Below are 27137 nucleotides of genomic sequence, written 5' to 3'. Positions count from 1 at the left end.
AAGCCACCTCAAGCGGGTGGCAGTGCCATGTGAGTTTCGTACTGACCGAGTAAATGGGACACTCAAGCGTCTAGACAAGAGTGAAAATGCATTTGTGCCCATTCAATTGTCACTTACGATTGGCGAGCATTATTCAAATATCTACCTGCAGTATTTTTGGAAAGGTTCTTCAAGTGGTTTTCAGGTGAATGCGTTGAGTTCGGTAAATGATTACGAAGAATCATCATCCGGAGCTCGGAGGTTGGTTCTTTAATCACTGGAAGTTTGACAAAAATTTACTTAGCTTCGAGTTACTCATATGGAAATCAATTAGATCATTAAACTGAAAAACTGTACCTTAATTTAGAAAACACATAAGTTCTAAAGGTCCGTTTTCTTCAAACAGAAAAGTCACGGCTAACAACATTTGAGCTAATAATATTTAGTGGTCAGTAAAGACAATCTTGCAGTTAAAAGCTAATTATCTGAAACTTTCAGTTGCCAGAGGATTATTTTCACTTACAAATCACTATCGATTAGTCTCTCACTCTCTCAACACACACGTTGCCGGCCAGTTTTCGCTTTTCAAATCTCCTGCAAACTTCAATTCGTTTATTTTCTTCTTTGATTTTTTCAGCCACAAATCGATAGCTTAATTAAGCGTGAGAGTTTCTCTGGCTTTATTAATAGGTTGCCTTGGGGTTCGTACGTCCTCATGGAACTACTCGCACTCTGGCGGGATTATCACTGCCATCATCCGGTGGCCCCAGGTCAATTAGTCAAAATGTGGCCCAGCACCTGCCTTCTTCAGTCCCTTATCCTGTTGCGTTGCGTTGGCCATGTTCTGGTCAATATTTGCTCATTTAAACGTGCCTTAAAGTCGTTAACAGTCGTTAACTCTCTCTAGGCCAGTTTCGGCATCAGATATGTATGTAAGGTTAAAGCTAAAAATATATGCTTTAAAATGTCTAGAAAGACAAGCCGGCAATGGCAGCTAACCCCTTTGATTAGAGTTTCCTTTCCAATTTCACCTGCTGATGGTATGCAACAAGTATCTTGGGTTGCCAAGCCTATAAATTAGTGTCATTATGAGTAACTTTTCTTCGAGTTTTGTGACTCTCTCTCTCTCTCTCTACCTGGGAAATTGAAAGGGGCGTATGCAAGGTCATTGAGTGGCTGGCAAACTCCTGTTGAACCGGCTTATCACTAGCAAATTACACGTGCGCCACGCTTGACTTGAACTGATGACAGGACATCGGATGCAGCTAAAATTACACATGCAGTTAGTTAAAACTGCTGACACATTTGCCTGACCCGAGCGACCTGTCACCGCCCTACCACCCTCCCACCTCCCACCAGACACCTATGAGTGCCTCCCTTACCTCCCTTTATCCTTTTGCAACCAGGACTGCAGCAGCAGCTGTTGATGATGCGAGTGAATTATAGTTATGTATGAGCTAAGCCGTGCCAGTATTTGCTTCTAAGAGCAAATTGGTAGAACAGTGTTGGTCGCCCATCCTGGTGTGGGTAGTTTTTCTGACGGAAAATGAACATGAGGGATCCTTACATAAACTTAGAAAGGAGATTAGTGTTCATAAGGCGTTAAATGTATTGTTTTCAACAATTTCAACAACAATTCAATTCAATAAAGAGATTCTATTGTACACTTATAAGCTATGAATTTGGGATCTATTGAGCATCATTTACTATAATTTCCAATTTAGAATATATTTTCAACATAAAGAAACATAAATTGAAGAAAAATCTAATATACATTATATTTTTAATGGAGAAAAACACGCTGTGGCAGCAACCCTGCCTGTGCGTGTGTACAAAGTGACAGTGTGTTCACTGTTGCATGTTTGTTGACACGCTTCGCACTCGTCATAATAATAAAATGTCCCCAGCTCACCTTCCCTCACACTCTCAGCCGCGTATTTTCCGGCGCAACATGTGAACAATGGCAATTGTCTTGGCCCGACATTCTAGCCCAGGTAATACAGGTGCGAGATGGATGGGCACAGCTAGCTGAAAGATTATACATGCGCGCGTCGAGCTTCCTGTGTTGTATGATGAGTGTTTCGCCCACATTCAGGAAGATGAAGGTCCTTGTTTTTGTACATAAACTAATTTTTTGATATTATTCCAAGGAGCCAAGTAAGTGTAACAATGCAATGCATGAACACAGAAAAGATTACATTATGATAGATAACTTTTAAAGTGAGTATATAGGAATATATAGAGGATTGAAAGTGGGTTCCAAAATATTAAGGTTTAATATAATATTATGATTCGAATCATTAGGAGAGTTGTTTTCGCAATGTTCTTCTGTGTTTTTAGCTTTATGACACGCTTGTTACGATATGCGCTTAAAGCCAATGAAGTTTTAATTACCAAAGAACACTATAGCTTTCTTAATTTTTAAACGAAATAGATTAAGGCTGTATAAAGTTTTATTACATAGTAAAATTTAAGATCTTTAAACTACCACCGGTAACGATGCTGATTAATATAAATATTATTAATTTTATTAACCAAATTACAACCGAAGAAAGGCAGCCAAAGCTAACCCTCTAAATGCAAAGAACACGACAATAAACTTAAGATTACGAGAAGAACTTTACGTCGCTCTTTAGAGCTAGTTACCCATATTAATCTCTCAGTTCCACTTGTTGTCTTCCTGAGAACATTCTTTTCTAAAGTTCCTTGTTTTATTTGCTTCCGTTTCCGCTCATTTTTTGGACTTCCGCCAAGCAGAACAATCTGCTTGTCAGCTGCGGAGCTGCTCAAGTCTCCGGCAAGTGCTAATATGCCCATTAAACGCCACCCACTCCGAAATGAGCAGCACATAATAAGAGCTCGAAAACTGTCACAAGAAAAAAAGAACAGGAAAAATGAGAATGGAAAGGAAGTAGGGAAAAGGGAGGAAAAGCGGGTTGACCCAAAAAAACATTCAGCTTTTGCCGCGGCTTGAGTGCATTGCCAGGGAGATGAAAACGAGGCGAAAACTCTTGAAATTCCCGCAGGCAATTTCACATGACACAAATAATACATGAATAGCAGTCGAGTATTTAAGGTTTCGGGTTTCATATGCCGGTAATTCATGGAATCGATCAATGATGAAGATGCAATTTTAATTAGTTCGGACAGCGTCCTATTACCAGAATTTAATTAGGCTTTCGTTAATATGACATGTAATGAGAGAGCCGGAAGCGCTTTGTCCTTAACTGGTTTTCAGGCCCATTGTGGCACAAAGTGGCAGCTTATTGGGATCCTATTGAATCAAATTTTCCATGAAAGTGCAGAGGCGTTGTCATTATATGAAATGCATGCTCGAAGATATCAAGTTTCCGAGAGGACAACATAACTTGCATCCCGAATCCGACAGCCAATTAGCAAGGAAGCCGACTGAAATCCATATGCCACTCACTCTCTGTGTCTGTCTGTCTGCCTGTCTGTGGGGTCGGGTTGACTGACTCTGTGTTGGACAAACAACTTTTGCAGTGAAAATTGCCAGCGCCTATGCAACGGCTTTTGGTTTTCCTTTTTCTTCACCAGCAAAAAAAAATTGGGGGTGCACCCATTAGTGGGAAGGCCGAAAAAGAACCAGGCTGTGGAAGTTCCTACGCCGCATGCAACTTAAAGTGGCGCAGCTGTTGCATATTGAATAGCTCCACGCCGCTTGGATAGGGTTTACTTATGACTTTGGCGGACACAGACTTGGCTGCAGCATATCAATTTTGAATTTTGCACAGTGGGGAACCCGTATTCCTAATTATGTGTTAAGAATTATAAATTCAAGGACCAAAGGATTCCGAATATCCTCCAAGCACGACTTTATGCAATTAATAAAAAATGCGTCTTTAAAAGTTATCTAAAATCAGCTTATCACATACATCTTACAAACTTAAAAAGAACTCTCTGTATGAACTTTAGATTCCAATTAAAATGAAGGAGCCCTCATTTATCGTATTATCGTCTTCTATTACGATAATAATACTTTTGCATTGGATTAACCTTTTGTGGTAATTATCCTGGGGCTGCTTTGACCTACGCTAAGTATCCCCTCGATAGCTACGTGGCACTTGAGCTCATAAAGAATTCATGTGAAAGCAAACCGTTAGGGGTCGTCAATCAATTGCAGGGACTGTGGACTGTGCCTGTGTCCAGTGGTCGCATTGATAAATAGAAAATGAGGTCGGACCAATAACCAAGTCAAATCGGTTCGCCAAAGATATATCGATTTTGAATTGAGTTGTGTGTCGGCGGCGGCGGAACAGTGCGGCTTAAAGAGCAATTCGAGTTGAGGCCACTACACATCCTTCTCGGCCTGCCTTTGCAGCTGTCTCATTTTGTGGTTTTGCTAATGTATTTGCAATGCAATATGAAGGCTGCGGCTATATGTGCAGTAACCATATGCCAGTTGTTCTATTAACACCGATGGCGTAGGCCGGTTGCTTCAGATGCACTGTCAAAAAGTTCTGTGAACCTTTCTAAGACCAAGAACAAGTGGCGTCTCTTTCAAGTTTAATTTAACCTAAATAAATGAAACACCAAAGGAAAAACAAAACTTTAATTGAATTAGAATTAAGTTGTATGAATTATAATTTAAAATTAGAAATTTGTTAACGATTTCGTTGCGTGTACCATGTACTAAGAAAACGGTTAGTGGTTTGGGTCGCGGATGTGTTTAATGAGTGGCATTCTCCATGTTCAAAGGGAAATATTTCATTAACCACACTGCGCATTTACAAAGCAAATGCTATTCCGGGAAGACTTTCAAACAGGTAAAGCCGCATTCCCAATAAATATTAATTGAACATTAATATCTTGCTTATTCTGTAGACATATTACATCTATTTCGGTTGCCCCAACGCCTGTTTTAACTCCCATATGTCACTTGCAATTGCAAAATGAGCTTGTCGGTCGGTCTGGAATTCCCCAATGCATTTACTCGTTCAATATGACCTGTTACACAGTATTTATATGCCACAAACCATAAATTCGAAATGACATTTAATGCACACAGTAAAATATTATAATGTAGCAGCCAATGGTAATGGTTGGGTGGCCCAATGGTGCGGAATGCGAAAAATGTGTTTCCTCAATTTTCAATTTTAATACCCACGCTTTCCGGCGGCACCCGTCGTCCTTCCTCGATTTTCTGTCAATTTTTTGATGGCCACTTTGCGCCATTTTATGTGACACACGCAAAGCCATGTACGAATAGTCGTGTCATGCACTCGTTTATGGGTAAGTGTGCAATGGGCTTTATTTATATTATTATTTTTCTTCAAGTGGCTGTTAAGCTGTTGACATTTACCGCGACAGGAATTTTTAAGTTGATCATGTTTTATGTGATTTATTTCTGGGAGGTATTTTATAAAGGATGATGAAGGGTAAGAGAAGGACTTAGTTATAGTTTGAAATCAAAGAACAAGATTGGGTTTGATTATACTTATTTGTATAGTTTGAGTTATTACAATAATTATAGTAACTGTACCCTTAGGATACCTTAAAGGGACAGTTACGATGGTATGAATCTAGTAAATTTTGTTGTCTTTGTTACAAATATATTATTTAAAATCCCAACCCAGAATTCCTGCAAAAAGTACTAATTAAAAAAGATCTTGAATATATATAGGTAATAGGGTCTGAAAGGCGATTTAATAAACATTTTAATAGCAAACAATACAATTAATACCATATAACTTTTAATATCGTCTAAAATAATATAAGAAACTCATCTAACAATGTGTAACGTAACCTAAGTAGTTCCAAATGATTAGTTAATCTATTCTAAGATTAACAGATTAGATCACATATTAACAAGAATATAGAAAAGTTCATTGTCCACAAAATGAGCTCATTGATTGATTCAATTAGATGGGAAAATCACTTGCCCGCAGTAGAAATAAAAGTAGCAGCTTACACAGCCAAATGCGAGTATAAACAAAGAGAATCAAGTTGGTCAATAGCGTCCTATCTAATCCGAGTTATCTGGCTTTAACTTGGCTGGCGGGGGAATGGCCCGATAAAGTAGCGATTATTATTCCCCGATTTATGCTCTGCTTCGAGGGAGCAATTTATATTTAGATACGAGCATTTCTCATATTAAAATGTACTGGCGGCATGTAGCCGGCAAAGATAGCTGGAGAACACATCGATTGCATGCCGCTTATCGCAATAGTGACGTACTTGGCCAGCCAGTGCAAACTTTGCCGGAGGCAACCCAATTAGCTCATAATTACTTCAAAATATTGGCTGTAAGCGAATTAGCAAAGTTTTGCCGCTGCACTCCGGGCCATGCGGCTCTGCTGCCGGAAAATGTTTTAATTATTTTCTCATTAATTTTTAAATGTTTCGATATTTTGATTTTGCGCGCTCTTTCTACTCTCGATGGAGTAAAATTGTAATTTATTTGATTTCTTCAGGCAAAGCTTCGCCGGCGGCTAGTCGAAATCAACGGACAGCAAATATTTGCTTAAAATTTCCGTTTGATTGCAAAGCTCATTAGGACCCAAAATAAAAGTGAAATGATGTATTAAAGGGGGAAGTCTTGGCAATTCCCAAATGATTGCCAACTTTTCAGGGACTTTGAGGGGGTAAGATATAGAGTGAAACACTCATTAGGAAATCTAGCTAAAGGATTTACTTCATTTTTTAATAAATTAATGAAGAATTAATTCCTATGATTACAATTGTTTTACGTTAACAAAATTAAATTTCTTTAATTCCTTCTCTTTTACCATTATTCATTCATAACGAATTATTTGTTCAATTAAATTTTGAATTACAAGACACATATTCTACAACCGTTTGTAGATTTTCAGCTATTTAAGCACAGAAAATGCTGTATTTATTCATTTTATAATTGAAAATCGTCTGACGTGCTCCCCACCTCCCCCTCGGAAAAAATCAACGCCTCGCGTTACACTTGGCACGGTTTTTATTTTTATTTATTTCATGAAATGCATAAATCAGCCCTGGTCGAGGAGACCAGACCAAGACTCTAACAGAGTCAGATTCGTGTTCATTCACACAAAATGCGGCACATGAATGAAAACGTTATATAAATCAAATTGCGCCCCAATTTTTAGACGCCCGTAAAAAGTCCTTAGGACACCGAATAGCATTTTGCCGGCACTTAAAGCGGCTCGCAAAGAGACCGCCAAGTTGAACAAAGAATTAAGCAAGGGCCAGACTCGCCATCGAATAATTATTCTCACTCATATTAATTGCTCTGATGGGCTGGACGACAGGAGTTTATCTGCTCAGCGTAATTTTATGGACACCCCAGCGTATACGCAATATTTACGTTCGTATTTATACCGAGCCAGAGACTGCTTCAAAGGTCTCTTCCTTATTACATTTCGAGGGCCCAGCAGCATATGTATTCGCTTATTTTAAGTGCTCACATATCCCTCTGTTTACTGCTTGATTGAAAGCAAACAAATGAGCAAGGACAAGGCACATTTATTTACTCTTAATTCGGCGGGAGACGATTCCTCCTCCGCAAGAAGCAGTTTCCTCGCCGGCATATTTTCGCTTGTTGTGCACTTGTTGGTGGACTCCTGGCGGCGTAACAATGTTCATTTGAATACTGTAAACATTCTTTGGCATTACGCTAAGCCAGCGGCAGTAGATTCCATTTATTTTTGCATTTGCCAACACATTAGCCGACTTATGCCGGCATGACTCGTCTAAACAAAGTCAGGCCGAATATTTAAGCATATTGTTTGTGTATGATAACGAAGGAACTTCGGGGCAGTTTTCTTTTTAATCTTATTTATAGAATTTAATTCTAGGATAAGTACTATTGAATGCATATTGGCTTTATTCTTGAAAAATTTGTTTCGGATTGATTCCCCCACTAAGTCTTTTTTTATTTAAAACAAAAAGGTTGAGTAATTTGATAACTAGTTTTGATTGGTTCTTTCCCTACTATATGTGCATTGATTCTTATTGGTTTCATTGCCAATATTCAGCGACGCGTTCTAATCGAATTCACATGGACATATTTGTCATTCAAATTTTTTATTCTCCGAGGGACTAATAGAATTTACACGTTTTCATCGAATGCGGAATAGAGCGCGCAAAATAAATAGAATCCAAAAAATGTATTGCTATGCTGTGCAATCAGAACAAAAGTGGAAAATGGGATTGGTATTTATTTAATATATTTTTAATATTTATGCATCGCATGCCGTATGGATTGAGATAACAGAACAAGTTTCTGAATATGCATCGACCTCTCATTCGAACTCACGCAAAGCACTCGAAGCAATGCATATGAATAAGGACTCTATGTTATTTTTTTGTTCCTTTCTGCTTTGACCCGGAATCCAAGCATTCCTCGATGGACAGGAGCTGGGAACGGTTTCTGGTTCATATTAAAAAATACCGGTGCGCCTGATTGATTTACGGGAGTGTCCGCCTGGCTGGGCCAACAAACCGACGCGTTGGGACCCTGAAGGTGTTGCAAGTGAGCAATCCAACAGCATGGAAGGTGCCACTGCACGACCCAGAAATATGTGCAACATATATAGAAGTAAATGCCGACAAAAATATCGGGTTCAATATGAGGCTTAAAAGATTGAAACACTTGCCCTTCAGCATTTCTTTTAAACTTTAAAGGGTTTAAAGGCCTTACAATAAAGCCACCTATAATGAACATACTAAATTAATAATTTTAGCATATCTAAAAATTAATTAGAATAAAAGCAATGAATTATTTGCTCATATATTTTCTACTTTTCAGTAAAACCATCTGCCTTAATTAGATTCTTTTTTTTCTTCTGCTTCCTCAAATTTGAATAATTGAATCGAATAAAAAACCAGACTGAAGATTAATTTGCCAATCCGTTTGACTGGCTCTGTTAATGTGCCGGATGCCTAATTGTCTCAAACAATTTATGAGGGTCCTGACTTATTCGAGTTAGCAGCTTATAAATACTTTTGCCCTTTGGTAATTCCTCATTCGGAACGTAACGAGCTTGGCAATTAATTAGCTAATGAAATTACATTTAAGTGGCTAAAAACCTTTGGCATTACAACTTGTTGACACTTTTTTTGGCGGCAAAGTTCCTGGAACAGCTTCTGTTTCGTGTTTCCGCCGACTGCCAATTACATTTGCCGTTGACAAGCCTTTAAAAATACAAAAAAAAAACGGCTTACCTGCCCTTGGGCCACATTTCCAGCGTGTCGACTAATTAAGCCCACAAAGCTTAAAACTTAAATGCTTTACATATTCCATGGACTTGTTGCACTTCAACGAAGGACTTAAAGTGTCTGGCCCTTGTGTTTACCAAGTCATTAAATAATTATGTGCTCAAGACAGGTAATAACCGACCTTCTGACTGGGCCTATGGCTGGATTAATTGTGGCAAATTTAAAATAAATTAGATTCTGCTATTTTACCTTTAAATAAGTCTGATTCAAGTCAAAAACTCTGATAAACCATTTCACCACAATTTTCATGCTAAAACTCTTCATTTGTAATGCTTCTATGTGTTTAAATATTCTTGTACATCAGAAATTACGACCTCTTTGTATTGGCTTCTTGTGTAAGCTGTCAAAATATTATTTCATATAAACTTTTGGTTTTGAATTAACGCCATAGGAGCACTAGCGAGGCCATATCAATAAATCAGTGTTACTCTGTGGCCAACGACAAATAGAAACACATTGCCAGATTACGACTTTCTGGCCTGCCCTGAACGTATTGCGTATACGCCGCGTTGACGAAAGCTCATTAGTGCTGGGCGGTGTTTTAAAGGGGCGTGGTAAGCCCGCTCCATACACCCACCGGAGGGGGTGGGGAGGGAAAACCCTAGAATCCAGTATGGAGATAGCTTGTTGTCAGCTCATCACTCTGATTTAATGACCAGATGGCAAGGATGTGTGGACAGGACACCAATATCCAGCACGTACAAGCAATTAAACTAGTTCACAAACTAAGCAATTATCACAATTAAGCTGGGTCCGACCACATCGCTTCTAATAAATAACTTTTGCCAAGTAAGTAATTATTATTATCCGCGTGTTGCGAAAAGTTCACTGATATTTGATACATGAAAATGCTACCGAGAAGAGGTGGGAATTGCATAGATATCTAGCGGAAAATGCAACATGTTTTTCAATATTTAATAAGCTAAATATATTAGTCAAAAGATAAAGCTTTCGATATTTTACTATAAGATAAAGAGTCTTTCTTGGATTTACGATAGAAATAATACACTTTATTCACGGGCAGTTCAGGTATGGTTTAGTCTAAAATATGCTATAGAGAAGCTACAATTTCCCTTGTGACTCGAACTTCAGTATATCGAAATCCATTTTCCTTATCAAAACAATTGCGATATATGTACATTCACTTGCTTCCCATCTATATGACTTGGACCAATTGACCCCCAATGGCAGAGAGAGAAAGAGAGAGTAAGAAAAACAATCTTAAAGGGCAACGCAAGTCCTAGCCAATTTTGCAGTATATTTGCTTATCACATTCAGATTGCAGCGCAAAATCAAAGAAGAGCCAACAACGAAATTGTATGGCATCTGGCGGAAACGGAGTAAATGGAAGGAAAGACCAAGAAGGGAATCAAATTACTTTGGCTTGGTCGCAAAGTGGTTAATTTCAAACTGGCTGTGGTGGGCGTGACCTGTGTGAGGGCGGTCTAAGCCAATTTGCGCTCTATTGTCCAGTTAATAAATAGTTTGGGATGTTTGTTTGGGTTCATACGAGTTTCTGGACTTGGTTTTTATTATGGGATTTTCTTCTTGATGAAGTGCATTTGAAGGAGTCCAAAGACTGGAGACATTTCAGAGAGTCATAAGGTGCTTCGATTGACACTTTTAAGAAACATATTTCAACGCAAGATAAGGAATCTACGCTTTAAAATCTTTATAATAATTCTATTCTTTGAAAATATTTTCAGCATTGGGCTTATCGAATTTCAGGTGAAGTTGAATAAAGTGGGTATAGATTGTGTAATTTTTAAATTATTCTAGGTTGACGATTGCAAATTTCATTAATATAATATATCTAATTAAAAGATATATATCTTAAATGAGTAAAATTATAATATTTATAAATTTTTTTTAGCTTCGATTGAGTCTGTGAAACAAGAACCAACTCTGTGAGATCTGGTAAAAATACAAAGCAAAATGAAATGGATAGCTTTTAAATTTGAATAACCCAGAGGGACTTTCTAGTCCTGTCTCGTCCTGGCCATCCATTACAAATGTTGGCACACTATCTAGGTAAATAATTCACTCCCAAGTTACTCCTTTTTTGTGTGTTAGCCATTCGCTTCGTTACCCGTTACCCTTTTCTCACCTGCCGGAGCATGACAGACAGGAGCAGGTTCAGAATGTAATAAAGAGCTTACAATTTATGACACCTCGGCAGAAGTGGAGGCGTTTGGACGAAGGATTCCTTGTGCTTGAGCTGTGCTGGAGTTGTTGTCACCTGCGGAAGCTCGGAGGTAAACTGCTGGCACCTGTTGATTGCTCGCCTGTCATCTATACATATTTTATCATATTCGGTTGGTTTGAAAACGACATCTGGATTTCTTGCGGCACAATTGGACCTTACGGGCCGAAACCATTAAAAGGGACACCTCAATCCCCGGCTTAATTACACAATGTAGTGGGATATAAAAGGTGCAACTAGTTCTGCCTTTGGTTTTAATTTCATTATATCCTATCCCGTCCTTTTTCTGTCAGTTTAATTTGGCGGAAAATTGCATGGGGCAGCTAATTAAGTTTCACAAGACAAGACAAGATAAATTATTTGACCGCCAGGTGCCGTCCCTCGATTGACCTAGCCACCCCACCTCGGTGGGAATATAATGCCTCCCGATTTTCCGCCTGCGGCCATGTTATTGTAACAACTTCTTCATTTGATTGTTTTCGTTTGTTTGTTGTGGCTGAATGCCACAGTGTGTGATGTTTGTGAGTGTGCGTGCCCCAAAATTGTGGCATTGACATTCGCCGGAAGCCAAGGAAAAACATTTTCCGACGGCTTCTGCTGGGCCCGACACTTCTGTCTGGCATTTGTAAATCAGTTTGCACCCCGAGCCGGGGTCCGAGCCTCCATATTATTGTTGACTTGCTAACTCAAATCAATATCGACACACACTCTTACACACCCACCCACACTCACACAGTGACTGCAATTGAATTTGAATAATTCGGATCTGTTTCGATTTAAACTTTGTGGCAGGTCACATACATTATTACCGAAGGAGCAGTTGTTCTTTTATTACCGGAACTTTTGGCTTTTCATACCCTACGCTCTAAATTATTAATATTACATTTTCAGCCTTTAAATAATTAAATGGGAACAATCAAATTTTAATCCAGGTAAATTGCCTAAGCCGGGCAAATGTGTCAAAATTAATTACAAAATGCATACACATCGGTTTAATTAATGCAATTCCCGATGTTATATTGTGTGGCCTCACCTGTTGCAATTATTTATGCAAAAGTGACTTGGCCAACACATTTTGGCAACGGATGTGTGTGATGGGCGGAAACTGATGACAAATGTTTTAATACTCTATGTACATTGCATTTTCATCCTATTTTTGGCCCAGCAAAAGTGCAGTTCCAGAAATAACTGACTAGCAAATGAAATATTGAAAAGTTTAACTAACAACCCTGGCTAACTGGCTGCGAACGGGATTTGGGTTGTCCCTGAAAAAACGGAAAACACGGAAATACACTCGAGACCCATTTTGCATTATAAATGACAAACGAACTTTTAGAAAATTCCTGTGTTAAGTTCGGGAATAGGGAATGTCCTGAATGGCGTCAATGCGAAATATTGACATACAGTATTAACAAAGCCGAATGGGGCCCAGGATCCGTATAAAAGTTAAGTATTCTTTTAACTAGATGTAACAAATCTAAAAAATTTTAAAGGTCAATAAGATTTTGTTGAGCTTGTTAGATCATGCGCCCTTGGGATTTAAGGAAAAGATATCTGATGTATAAAATGTATACATAATAAAAAATATACAAAAAATTAGGACTATGCTTCACAACTTTTAATTATTATAGCAACACGTTGCTGCTCTTTCTTGATTATAAAAATAATATATAAAGTTATAAAGTTTTGTTTTATTAATATTTTATTATATTTATTGTATATTTCAAGTTCAAATTTGGTAATATTTTGGTAGTGAATATATATTTAATATAAGGCTAAAATATCTAGCTGGCATTATTGAGGTTAAATGGTATTATTACCAAAATAATTTCTCTACCACATTGCATAGGGTTAAATATATTTTTATAATGCTTCTAATACTTTTCTAATTTTTTGGTTTTATCAAATGTATATTTGTTTTGGACATGTCTGTATTCAAATTATGTAAAATCCCTGTTCTGATAGTCATCTACAAGAGGCGTGCCCAATCTGCCACAGCATTATGTTGTTTAAATTACTTGAGTTCCTGTCTTGTGTTTTCATCTGATTGTGCCACTTCTGTTTCCGCATTTTATTAGCCATGTGTCATTAAAGTTAACGCCTCCTTCTCTTTTGGGAGTCCCAAGCTGAAGGAAACCCAACAATTTTATAAATTCGGTTCTATTCGTATCATTGAATAACAATCTTAATTCGAAACCTTGTGTGTTTGCCTGTTTTTTTTTTGCTGCGTAATGACAATGTTATTCCATAGAAGAAACTTGGATATAGTGTTTGGATAATAAAACTTTTAAGATAAATAAAATTATACAACAAAATTTGTATAATTATGTGAGAAAACGAATAAAGAAGTCAATATTTTCGATAACTCAAAGTTTTAAAACCCGTAAAGTAAATTTTTTATTTGGAAAGCTATTTTATGCTAGTTTTGTTTAGGTCAATAAAGTTTGTTAAAATTTGTTGTCAAATTTTCCAATTTTTTCATTTATCCCCTTTTATATTTTTTATTTATAAAAAAATTTAACATTTAATTTTTCTCATGTCGTTGCTGATCAACAATATATATGATTTTTAGGGTCGGAAATGGGTCCTTCACAGTGTTACAAGCTTCTGACTGAGTTTATAATACCCTGTAAGGTAGTACAAGACACAACAAGGAAAAAAGGCTATACCGTCTACTTATTTTATTTCTTTTGTTTGTTTTTTAAACCTATTGAAACTTGACCAAGCTTATTCATTTTACTGAATCAAGCCCGAAATAATTTCAGGCACTGGTAATAGGTTATTCATTTTTTTTACACTCTAAAAGTCAGTTTTAAATTGATTGACAATTATTGGTCTTTTATGAGTTTTGTTTGGCAAAGTAGCTAATGTCGTTTTGATATGGGTAACAGCGGCTTTAACTTTAAAAGCAGCCAGACTGTGAACAAAACATAAATACTTTGAATACTTTATGATTGCTGTCTAAAGGCAATAAGTTGTTGTTTTTTTCTTGTATTTGCAATTTTGTCTATATAAATGAAAATAATAATTTTCTAATTTAATATATAACCAATAATTTCAGAAAATATCATAAGTGCACAGTAAAAGTATTAATTAAGTGTATCAACATTGTCCCTATAAAAATTGAATTAAAAACTAAGACCAATTAGTAGCTGAAATTATTATTTTCTATAGTTTATAAAGTTTTTTAAGTTTATCAAAAGTTCACTTCTCAAAATATGTATTTGATACTTTTCTTCTTATTCTTATAATATTTGCAGTATCGCGAAGGAAAAGTGTTTGTATATTTTAAAAGAATAAGCTATTCTGTTCTTTCGAGAACATTTAAATATTGTTATTTTATAGCTCACCTGTTATATAATTCAACACTGTTTAGTATTTAAATTCAAATAATGCGAGCACTGATTTTAATGGATTTTTTAACTTTAGTCTTTCAATTCTATTCAAATGGGAGCGCACAAATGTATACTACACTTTTTCCCCACAAAACAGAAAATGGGGAAAACAGTTGAACTCCAAAAACACACGGAGTGCAGTTGAAAACTATTTTTTTGAATTTCCTTTAGGGTTCTGTATCTTTTCTCAGCTGTCAGTTGAGGTTCTTTCGAAGCGCGCCGAACGAATGCAACGTTCCCGAGGCTTACGACTCGCTTTATAGCCATCCACAAAAGCCGAAACGCTCCCGAATTTGAAACGGAAACCGAGTCGATTCGGATGCTCCACGAAGTCAACCATGTCGGCATTTCCCGTTCAACCTCAACTGGTTGCTCCTGTTGCTTCTTCAATCGGAAGCTTTTCCAGCTAGCCGGCTGTCCCTCAGGTTTGGGTCTAGGCTTAAGCTTTAGCGCCAACGCAATTTTCCTGGCTACCTGTGACGTCAGCGGGTCGGGGTCGCGGTGATTTAAAGCTATGCTAGCTGGCTGCCATTCGCTGGAATTGGAATTGGGCAAGTTGTTGTTGGTTAGCCTTTCACCTACGCATCCCACACAAACACACATACACACATCAGTAGGCGGCGCCTACGTAGTTGGTCCCTAAATCAACCCAAAGTCACACATAGCGATGCAGGATATGAAAAGTCGGACATTGCGTTCATCTTAACTGTCAAAAATATTTGTAGGCATTAGGTAGTGGTCAGTTAGTGAGAAGTCTATTCAAATCAAAGTCCACAAACCATGACATTTAGGTGTAATTTTAAAAATATCCAAATAATTTACATCTTTCAAGCGAATGTACAGTTACGGCCTTAATCCTGGGTACACTTTTTTATATTTCAAAAGTATATACATTTAAAAAGGCTCTCCCTGTTTCTGGTGTGACTTTCCCCTCGGAATATTTTAAATTCCATTTGTTCAGCTGTATTTGCTTTTCACATTTGACATTTGGCCGCCTAATGAGCAAGGACATCGCTTAAAATGAAAGACAATCTGGTGTTCGATGGCGGCGATTCCTATGGAATGGAAAAGATAAATATTACGCAGGCGCCATGTTGCCCAATTGCATTATAGTCATGGCAAAAAAAAAGTTTGAGTCGCCAACTGATTAAAGAAAAATATAATTTACAATTACAATTATCACTTTAAATATGAGAACTAACAAGCTACTCTCAGATTCGCTTCATGTGGAAATAATATTATACTACATTATGTTATTTTAACATTGGTCTTAAGTATAAAATTCGTCACTACTTTGTACCTTTTAAGTTTATTTTTGTACATCATTATTTGTTTGAATGTTAATTTTAGGATATTTCATACACATCTTTACCTTTCAACGTCACAAGTCGTTCGTTATTTATTTTAAAAAAATCGCATTAAGATTTTGAAAAATATAAACGTTAAAGGAATTAATATATTTTGCAAAGAGCCCATGCTGGTTTACATGATGCTGTCCGAAGTTTGGGACGAAAGGATACCCAGACTGCAATGCTTGCGGCTATAGTCCTTGGTGGTATTTTCCTGCGGTAGTTTTCCCATTTGCATTAGAAGCTCGTCGATGCGTTCCGTCTTTAATTTGAGAATGTTTTCCATGTGAATTAGCCGCTGCTGGAACGTATCGATGATATCGTCCTTGGCCTTGCATTCGCGGTTCACCTCCTCGTATATGGAGTATAGAATCATCTTCTGGGGCACCTGAACGATGGCGTCGCCAATCTGCTTGTTCACCAATATGGTCTTAACCTCATCGTTCTCCTCCCAGACTCGCTCCTGCCGCAACACCGCATTGCGTTCCTCTTCCAAGCGCTGCCGCTTCTCCAGCCGGATCACCTCATAGAGCAGCACTTCGGCAGCGCCTTCGATGCCGTTGGCCAGGAGCTCCATGAGTTCCCTGCTGAGAGACAGATTAAATTTCGACATCACCTTGTAGTTGAAGGTCTCCCAGTTGACCAGCTTCAGATTGACACTGCACTTCTTTGGGTAGTTGTACAGGTCGATAAGTCGGGGATGGTTGCGCTTCAGTATCTCGGCGAGGGGCAGGACATCGGAGAAATCACGCCGTAGCTTCTTGCTATTGATTTCGTTCTTTTCGAGCCACACGTTCAACTCCTCCACCTCCCCGTCGGTCAAGCGTTTGTTACCGATAATGTGCATTATTAAGGGATAAATAGTTTGCTTATTAATAACGAAGACAATTTTTTTTTTTAGTTTTTGATTTCGCTTTTGTGTAAGATACACACGTTGAGAGAGGCCAGAAAAGATAAGAGTTTGCTGCGAAAGCAAAGGCAAAGATTACTATCCCGAGTGAAGTCAAGGTAGAGATTTTGGTGGACATTAGTAGGTTCGGAAAATTGTTGTAGCTTGTACTCACTACAACCTATTTTGTATTTTAATACAGTTTATTAATGATTAAGAATAATGAATGAGAATTGCTAGGACTAGGCGACTAGGACTAGGTGAATCAAAAACTTAGTGGAAAAAGACACCAGAAAACCTATAGCTTAGGCCATGATTCCTTACCAAAGCTATCATTAAGGTAGAAAGACAGATGGATATATTTTCATGTTATTTATCATATATATGTAAATATGTTTGCTTAAAACTAAGCTATATTTATAATAACTGTATCCTTTACTGGTTTTAAAAAGACAAGCTGAAACGAATTAAATACTTTTCCATAAACTTAAATAAAAAGGACGGCTGTAATTTACATATTTAGTTTTAGATTATGTTTTTACAAGCATCATTACTACTTAATAACTCTTTACATTTTACTTGTCTGTAAATTACGTTTACACAATTTCCCTCTTTGCGTTTGAGCTTTGGGTGCTATGGTTCAAGCTTGTGATTCCCGATTTTTCCACACCATGAGCTTGAATTTGTAAAGGAATTTCTGTAAATAACGGTCACTAAGGTTGGGCATTGATGGTCAAACACTTATTATTATTTCTGGCTAGCAAAAATATTAGATAAACAGAATGTACACTGGTCGACAACCCAAACAATTCTATGTTACCAATGTGGAAATCGAGTAACACCTAGCTCTAATGTCAGAAGCCATACGAATAGTCAGGTATATTTTTCAAATCCGACAACAGAAAAAAAACGTTTGTATTAACTTTCTGCAGAAACCTTTGAAAATATCAAGTAAAATTAAAAGTGTGTAAAGGTAAAGGGTGTTGAATTGATTGAAGTTAAGTTCAGGTCAAATAATAAATTTGTATATTAAAACGGCTTTAGAATTGGCCTTTTGTTTTTTACTAAAATATTATGATCTTCTTCAATTAGACTAACAAACTTCAACGGCAGAACTAAGAGATCTTATAATAATTTAATTTCCAAGGGAAGTCTTTGATTTCTTCAAGTCCGACAAAATATCAAACTACGTTCGTGCTGATTTACTTTAAAGATATCAGGTAAGATAAACACCTATAGGGTTTTGTCCCAATCGCCTCAATAAACGTATAAAAATCAACGATTTCTTTTCTTTTTCCAAGTAACACACTTTAACGATGTCTCAGAATTATAGCATTATTCCGGGAACAAAGCTCGAGGACTTGGTGGTCTGTCCCTACGACAGCAACCATCGCCTGCTTCCCAGTCGCCTGGCCGTGCACCTTGTACGCTGCGGACGCAACTATTCTTCCAAACAGAAGGAGCAATGCGGCCCAACTTGCGCCCAAATCCACGCCATGATGGAGATGAAGGCGCATGCTAAAGTCTGCCCAAATGGGTGTGCGTTAGAAAAGGCTATGAATCCGGTCATGGTGACACAGGAGAAGGCACAACCTTCCGATTTCTGTGTGGAGTCTACTGAGGACTGGGATGCTGAGCCACCATCAGGAACCTACGATCCGCTGGACCATTGCGAAAAGGATTATATCATTCGCAATCCCCAGGGAAATGCGCCGGCGGCACGTCGCGAGTTTCGTGCACGCGAGCGCCGTCGTTTCGTCGAGAACAACAAGTTCTAGGATCTGGATATTCATCAAAACCGACTTTTCCTTATTACCAAAATCTTATAAACTTTCATAATTGTAATTATAAATTTACATTAAGCACATGTCTTGGAGTTTGTAAAATTAAAACCATTCATTGAACAACAATTGTACGGATTACTAATTTTATTTTTTAATTTGATTCCTATAAGATAAGTAAACTTAGTTAATTTGATCAAATTTAACCTTTTAGCCTGCGGGATGTTTTGTAGAAGGGTTCTATTTAAATAATTTCCTTAAAGTGTTACCATGTAGCTTATCTCAATTCAGATCTCTGTGGATATATGCGTTGCATATGCATCTTCATTATTATTACAAAAATCCTAGATTGAGTTAGTTAATTTCTAAGATGTTAATATGTTCACCTCATGCTCAGTGCCGTACGTAAGGTAGAAAAATATTTATAGGGTCTGAAATAACTCCCTCACTTAGTTTCAACCTTCTGACTAAAATGAGTCAATTTTTATCAATTTTAGTATGATAATTTCAGTAATAAGTTTCAAATTTAAAAAAGCACCTGAGCCAAAAATGTATATATATTTTGATCCGGAAACAGCCAGTCTCTAGCTCATATCCGTTTGTCCGTCTGTCCGTCTGGCAATCACGAAACTGTATACTCAATTTACTCTGAATGAATCCTTCGCAATTCAAAAAGCTTCTTACTAAAGTTATAATACCATTCTTTGAGTCGATATTTACCTATTTTATATGACAATTTTATCAATAAATATAATAAATAATACATTTTTGACAATTTTAATGATGTAACCCCTTATCGTTTTTTGCAAAAATCGAACAAAATTTCAAAAAATTATTTTCAACCGTACATAGCTAGATCGATTCAGCTGTTGATGCTGATCATGAACATATATGATTTATGGGGTCGGAAATGACTCCTTCACAGTTTTATAAGCTTCTGACTAAACGTATAATGCCATTTTTTTCAGTCGGTATTTATTTTATAGGACAATTTTAGCAATAAATCAAATTTTAAAAAATTCATAGCTAAGCCAAAAATTCATAAATTTTATTTCGGAAACCTGTCCTACTCTATTTTTTATTATGGCAATAAAACTGCATACTCAATTTACTCGGAAATGAGTCCTTTGCAGTTCTACAAGCTTCTGACTAAAGTTATAATACAATTCTTTGAGTCGATATTTACCTATTTTATATGACAATTTTATCAATAAATCAAATTTTAAAAAAGTAATAACTTAGCCAAAAATGCATTAATTTCAATTCCGAAACCTTTCCTGTGCAAGTTTTTATTACGGCAATAAAACTGCATACTCAATTTAAAGCGTTAAAAAGTGAACATTTTTGTCGATTTTTGACAATTTTAATGATGTAACCCCTTATCGTTTTTTGCAAAAATCGAACAAAATTTCAAAAAATGATTTTCAACCGTACATAGCTAGATCGATTCAGCTGTTGATGCTGATCATGAACATATATGATTTATGGGGTCGGAAATGACTCCTTTACAGTTTTATAAGCTTCTGACTAAACGTATAATGCCATTTTTTCAGTCGGTATTTATTTTATAGGACAATTTTAGCAATAAATCAAATTTTAAAAAATTCATAGCTAAGCCAAAAATTCATAAATTTTGTTTCGGAAACCTGTCCTACTCTATTTTTTATTATGGCAATAAAACTGCATACTCAATTTACTCGGAAATGAGTCCTTTGCAGTTCTACAAGCTTCTGACTAAAGTTATAATACAATTCTTTGAGTCGATATTTACCTATTTTATATGACAATTTTATCAATAAATCAAATTTTAAAAAAGTAATAACTTAGCCAAAAATGCATTAATTTCAATTCGGAAACCTTTCCTGTGCAAGTTTTTATTATGGCAATAAAACTGCATACCCAATTTAAAGCGTTAAAAAGTGAACATTTTTGTCGATTTTTGACAATTTTAATGATGTAACCCCTTATCGTTTTTTGCAAAAATCGAACAAAATTTCAAAAAATGATTTTCAACCGTACATAGCTAGATCGATTCAGCTGTTGATGCTGATCATGAACATATATGATTTATGGGGTCGGAAATGACTCCTTCACAGTTTTATAAGCTTCTGACTAAACGTATAATGCCATTTTTTCAGTCGGTATTTATTTTATAGGACAATTTTAGCAATAAATCAAATTTTAAAAAATTCATAGCTAAGCCAAAAATTCATAAATTTTGTTTCGGAAACCTGTCCTACTCTAATTTTTATTCTGGCAATAAAACTGCATACTCAATTTACTCGGAAATGAGTCCTTTGCAGTTCTACAAGCTTCTGACTAAAGTTATAATACAATTCTTTGAGTCGATATTTACCTATTTTATATGACAATTTTATCAATAAATCAAATTTTAAAAAAGTCATAACTTAGCCAAAAATGCATTAATTTCAATTCGGAAACCTTTCCTGTGCAAGTTTTTATTATGGCAATAAAACTGCATACCCAATTTAAAGCGTTAAAAAGTGAACATTTTTGTCGATTTTTGACAATTTTAATGATGTAACCCCTTATCGTTTTTTGCAAAAATCGAACAAAATTTCAAAAAATGATTTTCAACCGTACATAGCTAGATCGATTCAGCTGTTGATGCTGATCATGAACATATATGATTTATGGGGTCGGAAATGACTCCTTCACAGTTTTATAAGCTTCTGACTAAACGTATAATGCCATTTTTTCAGTCTGTTATTTATTTTATAGGACAATTTTAGCAGTAAATCAAATTTTAAAAAATTCATAGCTAAGCCAAAAATTCATAAATTTTGTTTCGGAAACCTGTCCTACTCTATTTTTTATTATGGCAATAAAACTGCATACTCAATTTACTGGGAAATGAATCCTTCGCAATTCTACAAGCTTCTGACTAAAGTTATAATACCATTCTTTGAGTCGATATTTACCTATTTTATATGACAATTTTATCAATAAATCAAATTTTAAAAAAGTCATAACTTAGCCAAAAATGCATTAATTTCAATTCGGAAACCTTTCCTGTGCAAGTTTTTATTACGGCAATAAAACTGCATACTCAATTTAAAGCGTTAAAAAGTGAACATTTTTGTCGATTTTTGACAATTTTAATGATGTAACCCCTTATCGTTTTTTGCAAAAATCGAACAAAATTTCAAAAAATGATTTTCAACCGTACATAGCTAGATCGATTCAGCTGTTGATGCTGATCATGAACATATATGATTTATGGGGTCGGAAATGACTCCTTTACAGTTTTATAAGCTTCTGACTAAACGTATAATGCCATTTTTTCAGTCGGTATTTATTTTATAGGACAATTTTAGCAATAAATCAAATTTTAAAAAACTCATAGCTAAGCCAAAAATTCATAAATTTTGTTTCGGAAACCTGTCCTACTCTATTTTTTATTATGGCAATAAAACTGCATACTCAATTTACTCGGAAATGAGTCCTTCGCAGTTCTACAAGCTTCTGACTAAAGTTATAATACTATTCTTTGAGTCGATATTTACCTATTTTATATGACAATTTTATCAATAAATCAAATTTTAAAAAAGTCATAACTTAGCCAAAAATGCATTAATTTCAATTCGGAAACCTTTCCTGTGCAAGTTTTTATTATGGCAATAAAACTGCATACCCAATTTAAAGCGTTAAAAAGTGAACATTTTTGTCGATTTTTGACAATTTTAATGATGTAACCCCTTATCGTTTTTTGCAAAAATCGAACAAAATTTCAAAAAATGATTTTCAACCGTACATAGCTAGATCGATTCAGCTGTTGATGCTGATCATGAACATATATGATTTATGGGGTCGGAAATGACTCCTTCACAGTTTTATAAGCTTCTGACTAAACGTATAATGCCATTTTTTCAGTCGGTATTTATTTTATAGGACAATTTTAGCAATAAATCAAATTTTAAAAAATTCATAGCTAAGCCAAAAATTCATAAATTTTGTTTCGGAAACCTGTCCTACTCTATTTTTTATTATGGCAATAAAACTGCATACTCAATTTACTCGGAAATGAGTCCTTCGCAGTTCTACAAGCTTCTGACTAATGTTATAATACTATTCTTTGAGTCGATATTTACCTATTTTATATGACAATTTTATCAATAAATCAAATTTTAAAAAAGTCATAACTTAGCCAAAAATGCATTAATTTCAATTCGGAAACCTTTCCTGTGCAAGTTTTTATTATGGTAATAAAACTGCATACCCAATTTAAAGCGTTAAAAAGTGAACATTTTTGTCGATTTTTGACAATTTTAATGATGTAACCCCTTATCGTTTTTTGCAAAAATCGAACAAAATTTCAAAAAATGATTTTCAACCGTACATAGCTAGATCGATTCAGCTGTTGATGCTGATCATGAACATATATGATTTATGGGGTCGGAAATGACTCCTTCACAGTTTTATAAGCTTCTGACTAAACGTATAATGCCATTTTTTCAGTCTGTGTTTTTTTTTTTTATAGGACAATTTTAGCAGTAAATCAAATTTTAAAAAACTCATAGCTAAGCCAAAAATTCATAAATTTTGTTTCGGAAACCTGTCCTACTCTATTTTTTATTATGGCAATAAAACTGCATACTCAATTTACTGGGAAATGAATCCTTCGCAATTCTACAAGCTTCTGACTAAAGTTATAATACCATTCTTTGAGTCGATATTTACCTATTTTATATGACAATTTTATCAATAAATCAAATTTTAAAAAAGTCATAACTTAGCCAAAAATGCATTAATTTCAATTCGGAAACCTTTCCTGTGCAAGTTTTTATTATGGCAATAAAACTGCATACTCAATTTAAAGCGTTAAAAAGTGAACATTTTTGTCGATTTTTGACAATTTTAATGATGTAACCCCTTATCGTTTTTTGCAAAAATCGAACAAAATTTCAAAAAATGATTTTCAACCGTACATAGCTAGATCGATTCAGCTGTTGATGCTGATCATGAACATATATGATTTATGGGGTCGGAAATGACTCCTTCACAGTTTTATAAGCTTCTGACTAAACGTATAATGCCATTTTTTCAGTCGGTATTTATTTTATAGGACAATTTTAGCAATAAATCAAATTTTAAAAAATTCATAGCTAAGCCAAAAATTCATAAATTTTGTTTCGGAAACCTGTCCTACTCTATTTTCTATTATGGCAATAAAACTGCATACTCAATTTACTCGGAAATGAGTCCTTCGCAGTTCTACAAGCTTCTGACTAAAGTTATAATACCATTCTTTGAGTCGATATTTACCTATTTTATATGACAATTTTATCAATAAATCAAATTTTAAAAAAGTCATAACTAAGCCAAAAATGCATTAATTTCAATTCGGAAACCTTTCCTGTACAAGTTTTTATTATGGCAATAAAACTGCATACCCAATTTAAAGCGTTAAAAAGTGAACATTTTTGTCGATTTTTGACAATTTTAATGATGTAACCCCTTATCGTTTTTTGCAAAAATCGAACAAAATTTCAAAAAATGATTTTCAACCGTACATAGCTAGATCGATTCAGCTGTTGATGCTGATCATGAACATATATGATTTATGGGGTCGGAAATGACTCCTTCACAGTTTTATAAGCTTCTGACTAAACGTATAATGCCATTTTTTCAGTCGGTATTTATTTTATAGGACAATTTTAGCAATAAATCAAATTTTAAAAAATTCATAGCTAAACCAAAAATTCATTAATTTTATTTCGGAAACCTGTCCCACTCTAGTTTTTATTATGGCAATAAAACTGCATACTCAATTTAAAGCGTTAAAAAGTGAACATTTTTGTCGATTTTTGACAATTTTAATGATGTAACCCCTTATCGTTTTTTGCAAAAATCGAACAAAATTTCAAAAAATGTTTTTCAACCGTACATAGCTAGATCGATTCAGCTGTTGATGTTGATCATGAACATATATGATTTATGGGGTCGGAAATGACTCCTTCACAGTTTTATAAGCTTCTGACTAAACGTATAATGCCATTTTTTCAGTCGATATTTATTTTATAGGACAATTTTAGCAATAAATCAAATTTTAAAAAATTCATAACTAAACCAAAAATGCATTAATTTTAATTCGGAAACCTTTCCTGTGCTAGTTTTTATTATGGCAATGAAACTGCATACTCAATTTAAAGCGTTAAAAAGTGAACATTTTTGTCGATTTTCGACAATTTTAATGATGTAACCCCTTATCGTTTTTTGCAAAAATCGAACAAAATTTCAAAAAATGTTTTTCAACCGTACATAGCTAGATCGATTCAGCTGTTGATGCTGATCATGAACATATATGATTTATGGGGTCGGAAATGACTCCTTCACAGTTTTATAAGCTTCTGACTAAACGTATAATGCCATTTTTTCAGTCGATATTTACCTATTTATATTTGACAATTTTAGCAATAAATCAAATTTTAAAAAATTCATAACTAACCCAAAAATGCATTAATTTTAATTCGGAAACCTTTCCTGTCTAGTTTTTATTATGGCAATAAAACTGCATACTCAATTTAAAGCGTTAAAAAGTGAACATTTTTGTCGATTTTTGACAATTTTAATGATGTAACCCCTTATCGTTTTTTGCAAAAATCGAACAAAATTTAAAAAAATGTTTTTCAACCGTACATAGCTAGATCGATTCAGCTGTTGATGTTGATCATGAACATATATGATTTATGGGGTCGGAAATGACTCCTTCACAGTTTTATAAGCTTCTGACTAAACGTATAATGCCATATTTTCAGTCCTATTTATTTTATAGGACAATTTTAGCAATAAATCAAATTTTAAAAAATTCATAGCTAACCCAAAAATGCATTAATTTTAATTCGGAAACCTTTCCTGTGCTAGTTTTTATTATGGCAATAAAACTGCATACTCAATTTAAAGCGTTAAAAAGTGAACATTTTTGTCGATTTTTGACAATTTTAATGATGTACCCTTATCGTTTTTTGCAAAAATCGAACAAAATTTCAAAAAATGATTTTCAACCGTACATAGCTAGATCGATTCAGCTGTTGATGCTGATCATGAACATATATGATTTATGGGGTCGGAAATGACTCCTTCACAGTTTTATAAGCTTCTGACTAAACGTATAGTGCCATTTTTTCAGTCGGTATTTATTTTATAGGACAATTTTAGCAATAAATCAAATTTTAAAAAATTCATAGCTAACCCAAAAATGCATTAATTTTAATTCGGAAACCTGTCCTACTCTAGTTTTTATTATGGCAATAAAACTGCATACTCAATTTAAAGCGTTAAAAAGTGAACATTTTTGTCGATTTTCGACAATTTTAATGATGTAACCCCTTATCGTTTTTTGCAAAAATCGAACAAAATTTAAAAAAATGTTTTTCAACCGTACATAGCTAGATCGATTCAGCTGTTGATGTTGATCATGAACATATATGATTTATGGGGTCGGAAATGACTCCTTCACAGTTTTATAAGCGTTTGACTAAACGTATAATGCCATTTTTTCAGTCGGTATTTATTTTATAGGACAATTTTAGCAATAAATCAAATTTTAAAAAATTCATAGCTAACCCAAAAATGCATTAATTTTAATTCGGAAACCTGTCCTACTCAAGTTTTTATTATGGCAATAAAACTGCATACTCAATTTAAAGCGTTAAAAAGTGAACATTTTTGTCGATTTTCGACAATTTTAATGATGTAACCCCTTATCGTTTTTTGCAAAAATCGAACAAAATTTAAAAAAATGTTTTTCAACCGTACATAGCTAGATCGATTCAGCTGTTGATGTTGATCATGAACATATATGATTTATGGGGTCGGAAATGACTCCTTCACAGTTTTATAAGCTTCTGACTAAACGTATAATGCCATATTTTCAGTCGGTATTTATTTTATAGGACAATTTTAGCAATAAATCAAATTTTAAAAAATTCATAGCTAAACCAAAAATGCATTAATTTTATTTCGGAAACCTGTCCTACTCTAGTTTTTATTATGGCAATAAAACTGCATACTCAATTTAAAGCGTTAAAAAGTGAACATTTTTGTCGATTTTCGACAATTTTAATGATGTAACCCCTTATCGTTTTTTGCAAAAATCGAACAAAATTTAAAAAAATGTTTTTCAACCGTACATAGCTAGATCGATTCAGCTGTTGATGTTGATCATGAACATATATGATTTATGGGGTCGGAAATGACTCCTTCACAGTTTTATAAGCTTCTGACTAAACGTATAGTGCCATATTTTCAGTCCCATTTATTTTATAGGACAATTTTAGCAATAAATCA

At 35.1% G+C, this 27137-nt stretch overlaps 3 protein-coding genes across 3 annotated transcripts in view; 1 reads left to right on the top strand and 2 right to left on the bottom strand.

Moving 5' to 3' along the window:
• sNPF (short neuropeptide F precursor) overlaps window positions 1-15175 on the bottom strand; it is a 31449-nt gene extending 16274 nt beyond the window's left edge. Inside the window, exon 1 of the mRNA XM_020954694.2 lies at window positions 14764-15175. The gene's annotated coding sequence lies outside the window, so the exon portion shown is untranslated. The remainder of the gene's footprint in view (window positions 1-14763) is intronic.
• A 1000-nt stretch (window positions 15176-16175) lies between these two features.
• Window positions 16176-17229, bottom strand: LOC110185957 (sperm flagella and cilia-associated protein 1-like). The gene has a single exon (XM_020954975.2). It carries the CDS (start codon window positions 17002-17004, stop codon window positions 16291-16293), a length of 714 nt encoding a protein of 237 aa, XP_020810634.1. The 5' UTR covers window positions 17005-17229; the 3' UTR covers window positions 16176-16290.
• Window positions 17230-18332: 1103 nt separating this feature from the next.
• LOC110186029 (gametocyte-specific factor 1 homolog) lies at window positions 18333-18956 on the top strand. Its single transcript, XM_086841022.1, has one exon. It carries the CDS (start codon window positions 18363-18365, stop codon window positions 18822-18824), a length of 462 nt encoding a protein of 153 aa, XP_086697148.1. The 5' UTR covers window positions 18333-18362; the 3' UTR covers window positions 18825-18956.
• Window positions 18957-27137: the final 8181 nt, after the last annotated feature.

The sequence above is a fragment of the Drosophila serrata genome, unplaced genomic scaffold, assembly GCF_035046125.1.
Source record: "Drosophila serrata isolate PLE 108 unplaced genomic scaffold, ASM3504612v1 contig_100, whole genome shotgun sequence".
NCBI classification, from domain to species: domain Eukaryota; kingdom Metazoa; phylum Arthropoda; class Insecta; order Diptera; family Drosophilidae; genus Drosophila; species Drosophila serrata.
This window is presented reverse-complemented; position numbering and strand designations above follow the sequence as displayed.